This window comes from Macrobrachium nipponense, chromosome 31, assembly GCF_015104395.2.
Source record: "Macrobrachium nipponense isolate FS-2020 chromosome 31, ASM1510439v2, whole genome shotgun sequence".
NCBI lineage: Eukaryota > Metazoa > Arthropoda > Malacostraca > Decapoda > Palaemonidae > Macrobrachium > Macrobrachium nipponense.
Genome location: NC_061093.1, coordinates 29,480,962 through 29,496,623, shown reverse-complemented (window position 1 = coordinate 29,496,623; position 15,662 = coordinate 29,480,962). Strand labels below are relative to the sequence as shown.

The 15,662-nt window shown below is 34.5% G+C and overlaps 1 protein-coding gene across 3 annotated transcripts in view; it reads right to left on the bottom strand.

The window, feature by feature from the left end:
- Positions 1-7,002: 7,002 nt before the first annotated feature.
- The window catches only part of LOC135206737 (protein amalgam-like), a 47,028-nt gene continuing 38,368 nt past the window's right edge, over positions 7,003-15,662 (bottom strand). For all 3 annotated transcript variants that reach the window (XM_064238209.1, XM_064238211.1, XM_064238210.1), the window contains 2 exons: positions 8,961-9,080; positions 7,003-8,119 (listed from right to left, as the gene is read on the bottom strand). In XM_064238209.1, coding sequence (XP_064094279.1) covers positions 8,983-9,080 — 98 coding nt within the window. In that variant the 3' untranslated portion in view covers positions 7,003-8,119; positions 8,961-8,982. The remainder of the gene's footprint in view (positions 8,120-8,960; positions 9,081-15,662) is intronic.

Here is a 15,662-nt window from a genome sequence, read left to right as displayed (position 1 = left end):
GAAACCTGTTTCAAGGAATTCTAAGAAGTGTTGTTATGGTGAGCAGTGCCAATGAGCAGAGGGAAGGCGCTCACTGCTCGTTAAACAAGACCCTTCTGCAATGATTTGGCCCTGTGATGACACCCCAGCAGTGAGGCATCATTGCCGTCAAACGTGCAAGGAGAGAGAGAGAGAGAGAGAGAGAGAGAGAGCTGCTATAGGATAATGAAAAAGAAGAACATTACCGTCTGAATAATATTAATATGAATAGTCAATTCCGATAATATTTAAGGCTTTTTTTATATAGAAAATATAATGATTTACAACGATACGATGTGATAAGATTTTATCATTATTATTTTCGAAAATATATACGATAACATTTCTTAAAGCAGAAGGTCTCAAATATATCCATTAGATTAATAACTAAACAGGAATAAAACTGTCTCTCTCTCTCTCTCTCTGTACACTGTATGCATTTCTTTCGTTACCATTCCTCATACTCTATTTCTCTCTCTCTCTCTTCTCTTTTCTTATCTCTTTGTCCAAATATATTTCATTCATAATTGCATTTCTTTGCCCGATTACCGTAATTTCCCTACTCCTCCCATTCGAACCATTCTAACTATGTACTGGTTGTTTGAACGTGGACCACCTTTCAGGGAAAGAAAGGCATGATCTCTCCAAGCCAGGTTTGGCGGGGCGACGCCGGTTTTGTTGCTGACTGTACAAATAATCTTGGTTAAGGCACGACAAGAATTTAAACCTATATCTGACTAAATCGGTGACTAGATCAATTTCGAATATGCTATTCTATTTGTTTTCAATAATTGGAACGGTACTTGTCTTCCGTGCACCATTTAAATAAGGAATATCCATAAAGTTCAGTCTATTTATTCCACGTTACCTGTCAAAACAGCGTTAGCAATCTCATCCTTGGGATACCGCGATTGCCCTATGATCAAACGCAAGAAGCTGTTAAACACTGAAATACAGTCCTGCCAGTCAAATATCTGTGGTACTCTGAACGAGTACTTGTCTATCCCTCAAGAGAATTTCTTAATTTACTATTAATTGCTCTTGTATTTATTTACACTTACCTATTACTCCAATGGCGTTTACTTTAACTTTTTTTTTATTATCATTACTTACTGAACGGGGCAATTTTGTCTGTAAAATCTTGCAGGTGGAGTCAATGTTCTTTTGTCTTAGTTCAGTATAAAGTAATCTTATACCATAATAAAAATTAAACACATTCGCTGCATCGAAAATAAAAAAAAATTTGATATAGTGAAGAGAGTAGCCAATGTAAAATATTTGTCTGTGCGTTTAAATTACAAAGCCACTGTAACAGCTCTATTCTGATCAAAGACGAATGAATGAACGACTAAAAACTATTAACATTGCATCATAGTCACTAACACTATCGACATTCAAAAGGATCAGTCTTCTTTTATTTCAGTGTAAACTTCTGCTCTCTTCCCGTAAAAAGAAATCTTGTGAACTTGTAATTAATTCTCAACATTCCAGGAGCAGGTGGAATTAAAACTTATCGAAAAAAGTGAAAAAAAAAATCCAGGGAAAGACGATCTTTGAATTTCCCGAAGTCTTTCACAAAATATTTCCGAATCGAAGTTCTTTGGGTCTTAACATTCCTCTTATTGAGAGAGATCCCATTGGCTTTAAGCCGATAATTAAAAAAGTTATCCCTTTCTAAGTAACTTTTTTTCAAGATTAAGGAGCTAAAATGACCCAGGTCGCACGTATTCTAAATGAATCTCTCTCTCTCTCTCTCTCTCTCTCTCTACTCTCTCTCTCTACGACCTTTCAGCCGGATGTCTGGTATCTGGTGATAAGAACTTACGGATATGTCATCAATGACATTTGTCAATAAGGTTTCCTCTAACTTTTATTAAGTCTCAGATCGTGTCTAAGCTATTAATAGTTGAAAGATTGCTCTTGCCAGGGCCGTCATCCTAACTTTTGAGTAAATAGTGTATTAATTATCTTTTTTAGTAGTTTTACCTATGGATAACATAACCGCTCCTCCTCTGTAAAGACTCCTATAATCCATCGTACTTTCCCAGTGAACATCCTCTTAAAGGTATTACTTAAGAACATCACAACTGCCTTATAAGGTACCCCCACGTACCTTATAAGGCAGTGTAATTGCAATAGACACAATATTTCTGTATTCATTCACTTTACCTCGTTTCCCTTTGTCAACGCTCTCCTCAATAATATGTCCCTTTCACGCCTGTGCAAAATTCTCAGTAACGCTGGCATTGCCTAGATGGCATTGATGTCTTTACATTTGGAACAGTAAAGAGCATAATGACGAGACATAGGATGCATCAGAGGGAACGTCATATTTCTTCATGGCAATTGATAATTTTAAAAAGTACGATATAAAAAGATAAGCAAGCTCAAAAGCTATGTAGTACAACTGATTTGCATGTAAGTAAATTAGGAGACAGTAATGAACGCAACACGACTAAAAAGGTATCCCTCTGCCCTTAACCTAACCAAAATAGAACTAAGGCAAGTAATAACCTATTGCTCTCTCTCATTCACAAACATGCAATCACACGTACAAGTACATACTGCGAATACAGGTACGCCCAATTCGTGATAATACCTGGGCAATTAACGCTAATGATATTACTATATTTTGAAATACTTGAAACGAGGTGTGTTATCATCTTAATAAGGATGATAACACATTACTTACATAATTTTAGTAACAAAGAAAAATACTTTTTTATTTATTTTTTTTGTTAACAAAGGTTCGATTGATCTCCAAGCTTTCCTGGTAGCCAGCACTTTTTGTTAATTATACCAACTTGAGCCTTTATGTAACTCCTAAGGAGCTGGAATAAAAAAAAATGGTAAAAAGAACCTTTACCATTGTTCCTTCCAATAGATTGTTTTTCCCATCAGTATTAGTCTGAAGAGTTCTTTGCTGTAGTAAAAATTGTCGAAAAGCAAGAACAAATTGTCGAAAAGCAAGAAAATTTTGTCGAAAAGGATCTTAATAACCTGTTTACCACAACAAAATCGAGTCGAATGCACTTTCGTATATCTGTGTAATTCAGAAGTTAGAGGATATGGCAAACAGAACCTGAGCTGGTTTTCCATATGCAGCATGTAGAGGGAACCTGAAACTTGCAAGATAATTCCGATCTCTGTCGTAGCGTATCCTCTTCCCGCGCATGTGCAGTGCACCCTGACGAACTTTGTTAGTAATGTTTCTCACCGTGATTATCGACAATTATAAAAAAAAGAAACACGATGAAATGAAAAGACTCATTGTTGGCCTGTTCAAAGAGCCGTTATATAACCCAAGTGTGATAACACAAATATATGTGAACTTACCTTCCAAAAGCTGAAAAGGATCTTGGAGACTGCGGAAACTGTAAAACGTGTTATCATGGCCTAAGATAACAACTGACTAAATTGACAACAAAGGAACGGACAGTGTCCCGACACCTAGCGGCAGAAGACAAAGGCAACTATAGAATAGGCCAGGGTATTATTGTTATTGATTAGGTGAATTACCTTTGAATTTAGTTCTGTCAAGATGGGGAGACTTAAGTTATGAGTGATAAACCAAGCAAAGCTGAGTAATGAAAATGTGAAATTTATTTATAAGAGTAGAAGGTTATTTTCTTGGATATGTTTAAAATCCCTGAGTTTATTTTTATCATAAACTGAAACCCCCAAATATAAACACACATATATCATACACACAATATATATATAATATATATATATATATATATATATATATATATATATTTGTGTGTGTGTGCGTGTGTTTGTTTGACATATATATATATATATATATATATATATATATATATATATATATATATATATATATATAGAGAGAGAGAGAGACGAGAGAGAGAGAGAGAGAGAGAGAGAGAGAGAGATACTTCACATTTCAATAAAGTGTCACTTTGCAAACAGAATGCATCAAGTCGGAACGTCAATCATATTTCCATTTTCGCTTCTCTCGAAGCTAACTCACTGGTGGCTTTATTAGCCGTTTTCTGTTGATCGGTGTGTTGTCAGCAAAGAAAACGATGCTCTAGAAATCAGAACTGCAATAACTAAAATTCAGAAAAAACCTTAGCAATGAAGGATATGGAGCTGATATTTTACCAGATATGCTGGTTCTCTCTCGCTCTCACAAAACGGTTCATACATATGAACCCTTGTGGTTCTTATGCACATGTTTATTGCTCCTTTAGATATAGGAAACTGAATTAAGAGTTTTGTTTTCGATTTTGGATCAGTCTCATTCCAAGATTCATTCTCCCGCTGTTAATGCAGAATGTTTTCTCTTGTGCTTGAAAGCAATAATAGGTGGAAAAAAAACCGCTGTGATTGACATTGACACGTTTATTGGCAGAATATAGTACAAAATCTTACAACATCAGAGCGCTACACGGAAAGCGTGTTTTTTTTTTTTGGCATGATGGCAGTGAAACCTCGTTTAAACCTACTTTTCAATTGAATATAGAAGCACTTTTCATTCCAATTACATATGCATCTATATATATATATATATATATATATATATATATATATATATATATATATATGTCTAGATCTCACATATACACTAAAGAATGATAGTACCATGGACAGAATATTTATACTTCCAATTCTTAGTACTATGTAATGCCAAGGCATTACACGATCCTATTATTTATTTCAAAATTATGTAACGCCCAACACTGCCAGACTGGAGTGTGGGAGACATTTTAGCGAGCAATGATCATCAATCAAAATTTCCTGTCAGAGAGATCTTGCAAAATGTTGATACTGACTAAATGAGAAAAGCATTTGTACCAGCTCCAAGCATAAATAGACTTATTCAAGACTTCTACAGAAAAACTGTAAACAAAATCAAGAGAGAAATTAATTATCAGGTTTGCAGGTAACAATATCGCTCAAGGATATCTTTGTACACGTGTATATTTGCTTACACTTGCGTGTATATATAATATATATATATATTATATATATATATATATATATATATATATATTATATATCATATATATATATATATATATATATATATATTATATATATATATATATGATATATATATATATATATCTATATATATATAATATAATAATTATAATATAGAGTATATATATGTTTAATGCACCTGTGGTTCTGTCATTGTCTGTGACTATATACTTGTGTGTAGACAGTGATATAGACGTAGAAAAGAAATGCAGTTCGTAATTACTCTGTCTACTGTCTTTTCAGATGTAACTGGGAAGTTATGTAGGCACTAAATGTCATCAGCTTCCGAAAGCAGAGAATGAGATGAACATAAATATAAAATTACCCTCCAAATTTAAATTTTATATGAAATGTATAAAAAGACTTTACTTAAATGTTATGTTAAATTTGGTTCTTATATATCCTTCTCCCTCTTGGGATTTGGTAATCTGCCTGACGAGGAAAAATGATCATGTTATTATAAAAGAGGAATAGGCTTCTGCCTTAACACTGCCATCATAACCTATTAATTCAAATATCCAAGGCCTTTTTAGATACGTTGCGTTCGAATGGACGCACAACAATAAAATGTACAGGATAATTGGATTTTTTTCTTTTTTTTCCATTCTAACACTAGGAGCCAACCCACAGGGACCATTAGACACAGCAAGTTTTTCCTTAAATCTCTCATCCGTTTGTTCGTTTCTCTTGTTGAGGTTCTCAGTCGTTTTCTTCATTACTTTCCCACCCACGAAGTAAATAAGAGTAGTTTTTTCAACCGCCATCAAGTCAGTACAAGGACTTCATGGAAGTCCCACAACTTTCTACCTCAGTATCGATCTTTATATGTTAAATGTAATGACTTTCTTGCCTGGTGTAGACGACTTGTTTTTTCCTGTTCATTGCTCTTCTAAGAACATTAGACCATGTTCAATGATAATATGGTTAATTAAGTTCAAATAACTCTGACGTACATGTGTACATTCCAGAAGGCATCGTTACTTTACTTGCAATTTCATGTACAGATAGAAAATAATCTTTATAGAGCACTGGACACCTTTATTAACAGTAATTGTAAAAAGCTTTCTCAGAACTAGGACCTCATTATTAGAGGCATCAGAAATGCTAAGCAGTTGCGATTTCCTTCTAATTCCCCTCAAATCATACGAGGTGTTTTATGATCATAAAAATACCAAACACTATTGCCACACGCAATCTGAACCTCTATCAAATGATAAACCTGGTCTTAACTCCAGTTTACCGACACGCAATCCGTGATAGCCAACTTTCAAAATGGCCCGTCGATGTTAGCCTTATAACATAGGCATCTTCCTAACTTGCTCTGCCTGAAGGGGCGGGACATGGCACTGGGAGTAGCAAAGACTTTTATGGAAACACTATGTACAGTGACTTGGCTGCTCTTAAAACGTTACAAACTATCAACCAGATTCATGCGCGCTCACTAATCCTTGGAACCAACACTGGCAAAGACCCATTCACTCTTGTTTGAATACAAACAGGCATAAAAATGTTATCAACATTCCACTGGAGACAAGACAAAAGTCGAATGCATCTCAATGATAGGATGGAATTCTTCTTTTGTGACTTGAAAGTTTCACTGAGTAAAAGTTTTCATTTCCACACATTCCTTGATATATTTAAAGTATACACTCACACACATACATTGTATGAAGCATACATTCCAGTCAGCTGCTTCCGTCTACTTAGGAAGCAACATTTAATTAGTCACCCTATAGGAATACAAAAAGCTTGCGAACACCGTACTGCAAAAAACACTTTGTTTTCACCAAGGCCCTGGTCACCACCGGGCCAACTCGTAACCTAATAGATATACTGGAAGAATCAATTGCTAAAGAACAGTCAGACAAATTTTACACTTATAAATGCTTCTAATTCATTTTATTCCATGACGGGAGGACTTAATCAACAAGATTTAATTCACTGGAAAGAGCAAACTTTCTAATACTGTATGACGTTATTTTAACCAAATGTCTGTGAAAATAAACGAACAACTTATAAGGAAACCTTTAAGTTAGATTTCGAAATCAGCAGGTACCCGATTTGTAGATAACTTTGTCGGAGAAATTCAATTTTTTTTCCTATCAGTCTCACGCAGGATGGAAAACAGACGTTGATATTACTGATTAGTCTGACTAGATAAGGGCACATTTATTCCATATTATGATTATATGTATATATATATATATATATATATATATATATATATATATATATATATATATATATATATATATATATATATATATATATATATATATACATATATAATGTATATTAGATATATAATATATATATATATGCATATGTATATATATATATATATATATATATATATATATATATATATATATATAGCTACAAACCCCTCCTAATTTCCAACTTCCTCAAAATATTCGGATAAGATCACCACCGCAAACTTTAAATACTAATAAGGGATAAATGAAGAAGCTCCATCTCCATGGAAAGTTTCGAGTCCATGCGCACTAAGAGCGAGGAGTCCGTTAGGCTACAGCTCACTCTACCCTAAAAGTACGTGGGTTCGAATCCTACCACTGAAGGGACAGCTTCTCTCTTCAGTACCTATTCGGGTTCAAGGATTGCAGCAGACGTAGGCCAATAATTCAAGAAATAGAAAAGACAAGGTCACTGTAGCTCTGATATACAATATATATATATATATATATATATATATATATATATATATATATATTATATATATATATATATATATATATATATATATATATATATAATCTAACGTTTCCTCAAACGTTTTCAGTCGACTCTCTTCTTCAAATGGTTGCATTATTCCTTCATTATTCATTACTCCTCGTCGTAATACGAATCGTTCTCTGTCTCTTGCTCGTTTCTCGTCGCGTCTGAGACGCGATTCCTCTCTTGGGCGTTGGCAAGATGGGCTTAATCTGTTTTCCCTTTATCTTGGTCTGCTATCTTGGTGGAACTTTGTCTCTTTTTCCAGTTACAACAGCCATCTCAGATTGAGATATTCTCGTTTTTCTTCTCTTCCTTTCTCTCGCGCTTTTTCTGTTTTCTGATTTCATTGATACACCTGTTTTTTGGGAAGGAAATAGAATGATAAGGTTAGAACCAGTTGATGAGTTGCTTGGAATCTACATTTCATTAGATAAGGGTTTTTCATTGCAGTGAATGTATCTGGACAAGTAATAAAAAAGTTAGAATAGAAAAGATGGATTTCTGTAACTGGATACAAAATGAGGGTGGGAAAATACTTTTAACTTTGTAACTGGATACAAAAAGAGGGTGGGAAATTACATACTTTTAACTTTAACAATCCTACATTATTATCTATAACATGACTCTGAGGGGTGCACAAATATCTATGAGACTACAGCTTATCTTGTGTGTTATGTAACTTTGCAAATTTCATCTAACCCTTGTGAGAGACATTGTTTTCAAATCATGAGACCAACGTATTCTCTTCTCACGTCAGTAGAAATGATTTTGGCTCCTTACCTAATAAGTTAAGGATACGAATCTAGGACGGAATGTGATTTTGACTCCTTACCTAATAAGTTAATGATTACGAATCTAGGAGAGAATGTGATTTTAACTCCTTATCTAATAAGTTAAGGATATGAATCTAGGAGAGCATGTGATTTTGACTCCTTACCTAATAATTTAGTGATTACAAATCTAGGAGAGAATGTGATTCTGACTCCTTACCTAATAAGTTAAGGATACGAATCTATGAGAGAATATGATTCTGGTTCATTACCTAATAAGTTAAGGATACGAATCTAGGAGAGAATGTGATTCTGACTCCTTACCTAATAAGTTAAGGATACGATACCTAATAAGTTAAGGATACGAATCTAGGAGAATAAGTTAAGGATACGAATCTAGAAGAGAGGGTGGTTCTGACTCCTTACCTAATAAGTTAAGGATACGAATCTAGGAGAGAATGGCGGCTGCGAGCAAGACCATGAGGACAGTGACGGCGCTGATGCCCAAGCGACCACTGCCGCTCGCCGAGTGACCCACGGCTTTTTCTGGTAGGAAGAAAACAGAATTAGAAACAATCAAATTCGTGGTGGTAAGGAAGCCTCGTCTCTGCCAGACATCGCTAAAGAACTAAAAAAACTATTCTCTAAGTCTATTATTTTCTAAAGAAAAAAAAAAAAGTCAATATATGAAAACTGAGAAGGAAAAAATTGCTATTTTTAATTGGTCAACTGTGTCATATCAGCAGGGCCATGATCACTTCAATTGCGTATCACTTCCTGTAGACAGCAAAAATGGATAAATTATGTTAAGAGAACAATGACGAATCTGGAATGCTAATATAGAATACTATATGAAATAGTAAAGTAATTTCCTTAGTCTTAACACAATCATAACAGCTATATATATCAGTGGACCGTTACAAAGGCCTTGCAGAATCATCAATGCTTGAGAATTATGCAATATCAGATAACGCTTTACGTAAGCTAAATTTGCAAGTAATTCTCTTAAAACTCAGTGCCAGGTTTGCATCAGGCTTTAAACAATATCTTCCCGTTATATTGCAATATTCATCCATATGCAACTCTAGAGGTTTCGAATTACTTGGGGATCTGGAATGTGTACCAAAGGAATTTCTGTCCAATGGTCGCTGGCTGGACTTGTTCACCATGTTTGGTCTTTCTTAATGACCTGGAATATCGACGATGACCGAGACATTCGGACTGTTTAAAGTTCGGGCTATCTTTCGCTTTCTAAAATCTTAGTATTTTACTGCAAAATCTTCAAATTTCACTGCGAGTCTTATTTTTCTATTTTTGCAAAAAAAAAATAAATAAATAAAATAAAATAGCATGAAAATTTCGTCTGGGTTTGTCATTAAAGAAACAAATTATTTCCCAAAAGTTTGGCTGAGCGTTTTGTTCATGACGAGATATCCACGAGTGGTATTATCGCATGTTTCGTCTAAAAATCCTCAATAAAACAATTTCGAAATTTATCATCGAAATTTCTGAACAAATGATTGAAAACTTCCCTCCTAAGTAAAAAAAAAAAAAAAAAAAAAGAAGAAAAAAAAACTCCGAGGTAATGTTTGACTTTTGGTTTAAGACTTCAGAATAACATGCATTTCTGCAAAAATCCAGACCACATTATTTATTCGAGTTTTCTTCTCTATGACAACATTGTCTCCAAATCTTCGCGTTTTCTTATGAAATGGTCATTCTGAAATGAAATATCTTCGAATAATAATACATCACCTCTACTAACAACCCAAACAACATTCCCAAAGTCCCATTGGAAGTTATCCAGCATAATTACAGTCAATATCCTGCTGTTATTGGAGACGGAGGTCATACAGTATATACAGGTGTTGGCTGAGGCTAATGCCCTCGTATATACAGTGGACTTGAAATAAATGGACCTTTTTTCGCGCTCAATATAAGCTCCAAGAACCAGGATGCAACTTCTTGGCTTCTCGGAGGTTATTAAACAATCCGTCTTGAAGATTTACGTTATCGTAAAGAAAAATCTACGAAGGATTCGATGCGGTTTCAAAAAGCTATCAAACAATTCCTTTTGAACAAATTTAATACCAAGGAAACACTTTGAAAATTCAACCATGCAAGGCATGGAATTCCATGGATAATTATTTTTTTCGCTTCTCATCTATTGTTAACACACAATAACAACAATATTATTTCCTAAATGGCCACCTCTCTCTCTCTCTCTCTCTCTCTCTCTCTCTCTCTCTCTCTCTCTCTCTCTCTCTCGTTTCAAACTAATAATGGAATATTCAACTGCTGTAACCGGACGCTGTATTGAGAACTGTTCATTTACAATTAAATTCAGGTCGTGTTGCAATGGCCTTTCGGAAGCCTATTGTACTATTGTATTACTGGTTGATGTCGAATCCTTTCAGGTGTTGTGCCCCACCATAGGAGCTCTTTGACAGACAAGATCCTCCGGCATTTCCCAAGTCCAGCTGAATGTCTTCTGCTCAAATGACTGGAAACTTTCTTTGGTCGACCAATTTCCTTCCCAGTGATCCGTTGAACTTCTTTATTAACTTTGGGGAAATATTACTGGACAAATATTAGATGAAAATGTTAATCAGAAGGAATGTTTTCACGGAAAGCGAGGGGTTTAAATGATCATTGTAAACGTTTTTTACGGGGCAGTTGGCATAAGTGGATTCATACTATATATATATATTATATATATATATATATATATATATATATATATATATATATATATATATATATATATATATATATATATATATATATATATATATATATATATTATTCCATTAAATTCGTAATTCGTTGACCCTTAGGTGAACTTAAGACACGTACTGAATGAGTGACAAGTGCGCCTACCCAGTGCTAGCTTCGAACCGAAACCTTCCAAAGCGAGAATTCCATATCAAGGAGTCGTTATTGGTGGTTGTTTGCTGGAAGTACGGATATATATGTCATTTGTGACGTTTTCATTACATAACGATCATGTATCTTTTGTTAATTGTGGATACGAAAGTGTGGCTTTAAAATCTTACTCTCATCCAAAAGCGTGGCTTTTTAATCTTACTCTCACCCAAAAGCGCGGCTTTTAAATCTTACTCTCACCCAAAAGTGCAGCTTTTAAATCTTACTCTCAACCCAAAAGCATGGCTTTTAAATCTTACTCTCACCCAAAAGTGCGGCTTTTAAATCTTACTCTCACCCAAAAGTGCGGCTTTTAAATCTTACTCTCACCAAACAGTGTGGCTTTTAAATTCTCTCTCTCACCCAAAGTGCGGGTTTTTAAATCCTACCCTCACCCAAAGTGGCGGTTTTTTAATTTTATCTCACCCAAAGTGTGGATTTTAAATCTTACTCTCACCCAAAAGTGCGGCTTTTAAATCTTACTCTCACCAAACAGTGTGGCTTTTAAATCTCACTCTCACCCAAAAGTGCGGTTTTTAAATCCTACTCTCACCCAAAAGTGCGGTTTTTAATTCTTACTCTCACCCTCAACCAAACGTGCAGCTTTTAAATCTTACTCTCACCCAAAAGTGTGGCTTTTAAATCTTACTCACACAAAAGTGCGGATTTTAAATTTTACTCTCACCCAAAAGTACGGCCTTTAATCCTACGCTCACCCAAAAGTGCGGCTTTTAAATCTTGCTCTCATCCAAAAGTGCAGCTTTTAAATCTTACTCTTACCCAAAATGCCGCCTTTAAATCTTACTCTCACCCAGGTAAGAGTGAAAAGATAGCTGGTTTGTTTATTTGTATGGTGTTTTTAAGTTACATTGAACCAGTGGTTATTCAGCAACGGGACCAACGGCTTTAAGGTGACTTCCGAACCACGTCAAGAGTGAACTTCTATCACCAGAAATACACATCTCTAACACCTCAATGGAATGCCCGAGAATCGAACTCGCGGCCACCGAGGTGGCAGGTCAAGACCATACCAACCACGCCACTGAGGCGCTGAAAGATAGTTGGCCGGTTTAGCTTAAGCAGGCCTTATGCCAGAACGGGACAGACCTTTCACAAAAGCGACTCCTAGGAATAGGAGAACTAGTGTGGCTCTACGGACTCGGCCCTACCAACAACCGAAACGAAACTCAAAAGCTTTTATCCGTCGTCACACCGAAATCGTAAGTCTATTGTGAATCTACAGGCAAGTATTTCTAAGGAGGTGTAAAACTCTCTCTCTCTCTCTCTCATTTTAGTGTTACAATCACGTGAGATTATTTCGGTTTAATCTTACAAACAGCAACACTAATATCTGAAACACATTCCACAGTAATGTAAAGCGATCAAGTATATAAGCGAGTGTCATCCTACGAGCGACGACCGTGCAAATCTGGCTTTATTATTTTCTCTTCTGTAAACATTAGATTTTATTTATATTATCGAAAAGTATAGAAAGTCGTATGATTAGAGAAAAAAGTAAAAATACAGCTTGTACATATAACAAAATTAAAAAAACACTGTAGTTTCTTTTAATGACATTCGTTCTATGCGATCAGCATAATATCTGTAGCTATTTTGCTTACATACTAATTCCTTTGACGAATTACGTCGTAAAATATTGATAGAATAATTCTAATACCAATATTATATACACACACACACACACACACACACACACACATATATATATATATATATATATATATATATATATATATATATATACATATATATCCATGTATATAATGTGTGCGCGCGCGCTCAGATAGGGCGAATATTCAGATTACTTAACGATAAATTTTCACAATTTTACCTAAAATGATAATAATTAACTTTGCTGCGAATGAATACATCTCCTGAACAACGAAACAAAACGGAATTTTCAGCAGCTAAGAAAAAATACTCTGAATCAATTAATGTGCAGCGGGAAGTATTGTTTAAACCTCACAGCAATGTATCATTACATAAGGAACAAGATGATGACCAAGAGAAGCCCCATTACGGGAGGAAAGAGAACCCTCACGAGGAGACTGAGAAACTGAAAAAAAAAAGAAAAAAAAAGTTGAGGGAAAACAAAGGAAACTGAAGGTTAAAAATTATCGTTGTTTCAGTGGATATCAATATTCGACAAGGTAATTTTTCCAGTGATTTTTTTTTTTTTTTTTTTTTTTTTTTGTGGCTTATTGAACCTACATTTGCTCAAGCAACGTTTTTCTTTTCGTACCATAATCATAGGGCTGAAAAAGTTAACATTCTCTCTCTCTCTCTCTCTCTCTCTTCTTCTCACTGTCCGAGCACTGTGTTAGACTATTAACGGGAAAAGGGTGTAGCGAACTTGGGATTTTTCACAGCTTAATGTTATAACAAAAAAATCGGCTTAACATTGTGTGCTTTATTAATGTGGGTTGGTGGGGTGGGTGGGTTTAAAGACTAGGGAAAACATCGAGGTACAAAGACGAAAAACCCTGTTTTAAAAATAGTATTCTATTTCAGTTTTTTTTTTTCGTGTAAGCCTGACCATAGCCATCGATGTTTATTTGAAATTAGGAAAATAATTCGTTGTTCCATAGAACTCTCTTAGTAATACCTCGCTAATCAGGACTTCATAAATAGACATTTTAGCCTAATCCGTTTCGAATTCGGTCTCGCAAATTATATTTCGGGTGATTCCTCAAAAATTCTAAAAGTAAAGGAAAGCTTCCAGTGTCCGGCCGGATTTCCTATTTCCCCTCAAATAACATGACCTATAAGGGAAAGTTTTACACCAACCTATATTGAGAGAGATAGAGAGAGAGAGAAGGGGAGAGAGAGAGAGAGAGAGAGTTATCACCTCGTTTCCTGTGAGTTATCCGATTATAAAACTGGAAATGAGTGATTACCTCATGACAGGACAATCAATATTTAGTGACGAAAATAAACTGCATCTCTCCTGGGCAGAAATGTACTAAGTCATAAAGAGCAATTTATTTCTAAAATATCCTTGAGAAGATGACTATCTGAAATGCCCATAAGAGCAATTCAGATGATCATAAAAAGACTGAAGTGTGCCTTTTAGTGTGTGTGTATATATATATATATATATATATATATATATATATATATATATATATATATATATATAATAGTTCAGTTTACCAGTAAGGTTTTTTTTTGTTGTTGTTTCGGGTCTCAGGTAAGCTACAGTTATGAATGACATCTAAAGAGTTTGTAAACATTTCATTTTGGAAAATCCTATAATTTACTATGATGTATAAATCGTTTAAGTGGTGTATTTTACTGTAAAGAATATATAACTGACTATTATGATAATGTATTGTGGATGATTCATTTGGATTCGAATATTATTAGGTGTTGTTCAAGTCCTGACAGCCAGGTAATCAAAGGTATTCTCCAATAATGTATATGGAATGTATGGGATTACTAAAATTGTGTAAAATGTATACAAGCTAACATACACACTATCTTGAAAAACGTGACGATTGCACAAAATTTTTATCACAAAATACAAATTGTGTTTGATCCATCTGCTACGATTTAATTGATGTAAATTTTCAGTAACACGCCTAAAACCACAGGTGTATTTATCTTTATTTATATAAAGAAAAATATAAAGAACATCTATGCAATAAATAAATGAATTGGGCGTAATGAATTCTTCTGTATTACATGGGCATATTTATGGCTGAAGACTTAGCTGCACCTCAAACTTTCAACATCTTTATATAATGACAATTTCCTGATAATGGGGTGAGGTAAATGGATAAGACCGATGCATTTAGTTAATGGATGCCACGAAACGCTGTTATAGTAGGCTACCATAATAACTCATCTCTGAATTTCTGGGAAAGACTTGGCCTTCAACATAAATACGTGAGTTACTTCAGTGTAAGTTGTCTTAATGGAACTGTACGGAATCCTGCTTAATCAGTAATTATTGTTGCCTTCCCAGTTGCCTTAACAAATAAATAAATAAATAAAATCTGCATATATATATATATATATATATATATATATATATATATATATATATATATAATATATATATATATATGAATAATTATCACATCACTGTAATTCATATAAATTACTCGGGCTACAAATGTCCTTTGATATCCAATTCGCTCTACCTCTGAATTAATATATTTTCATATATGTAAACCGAAG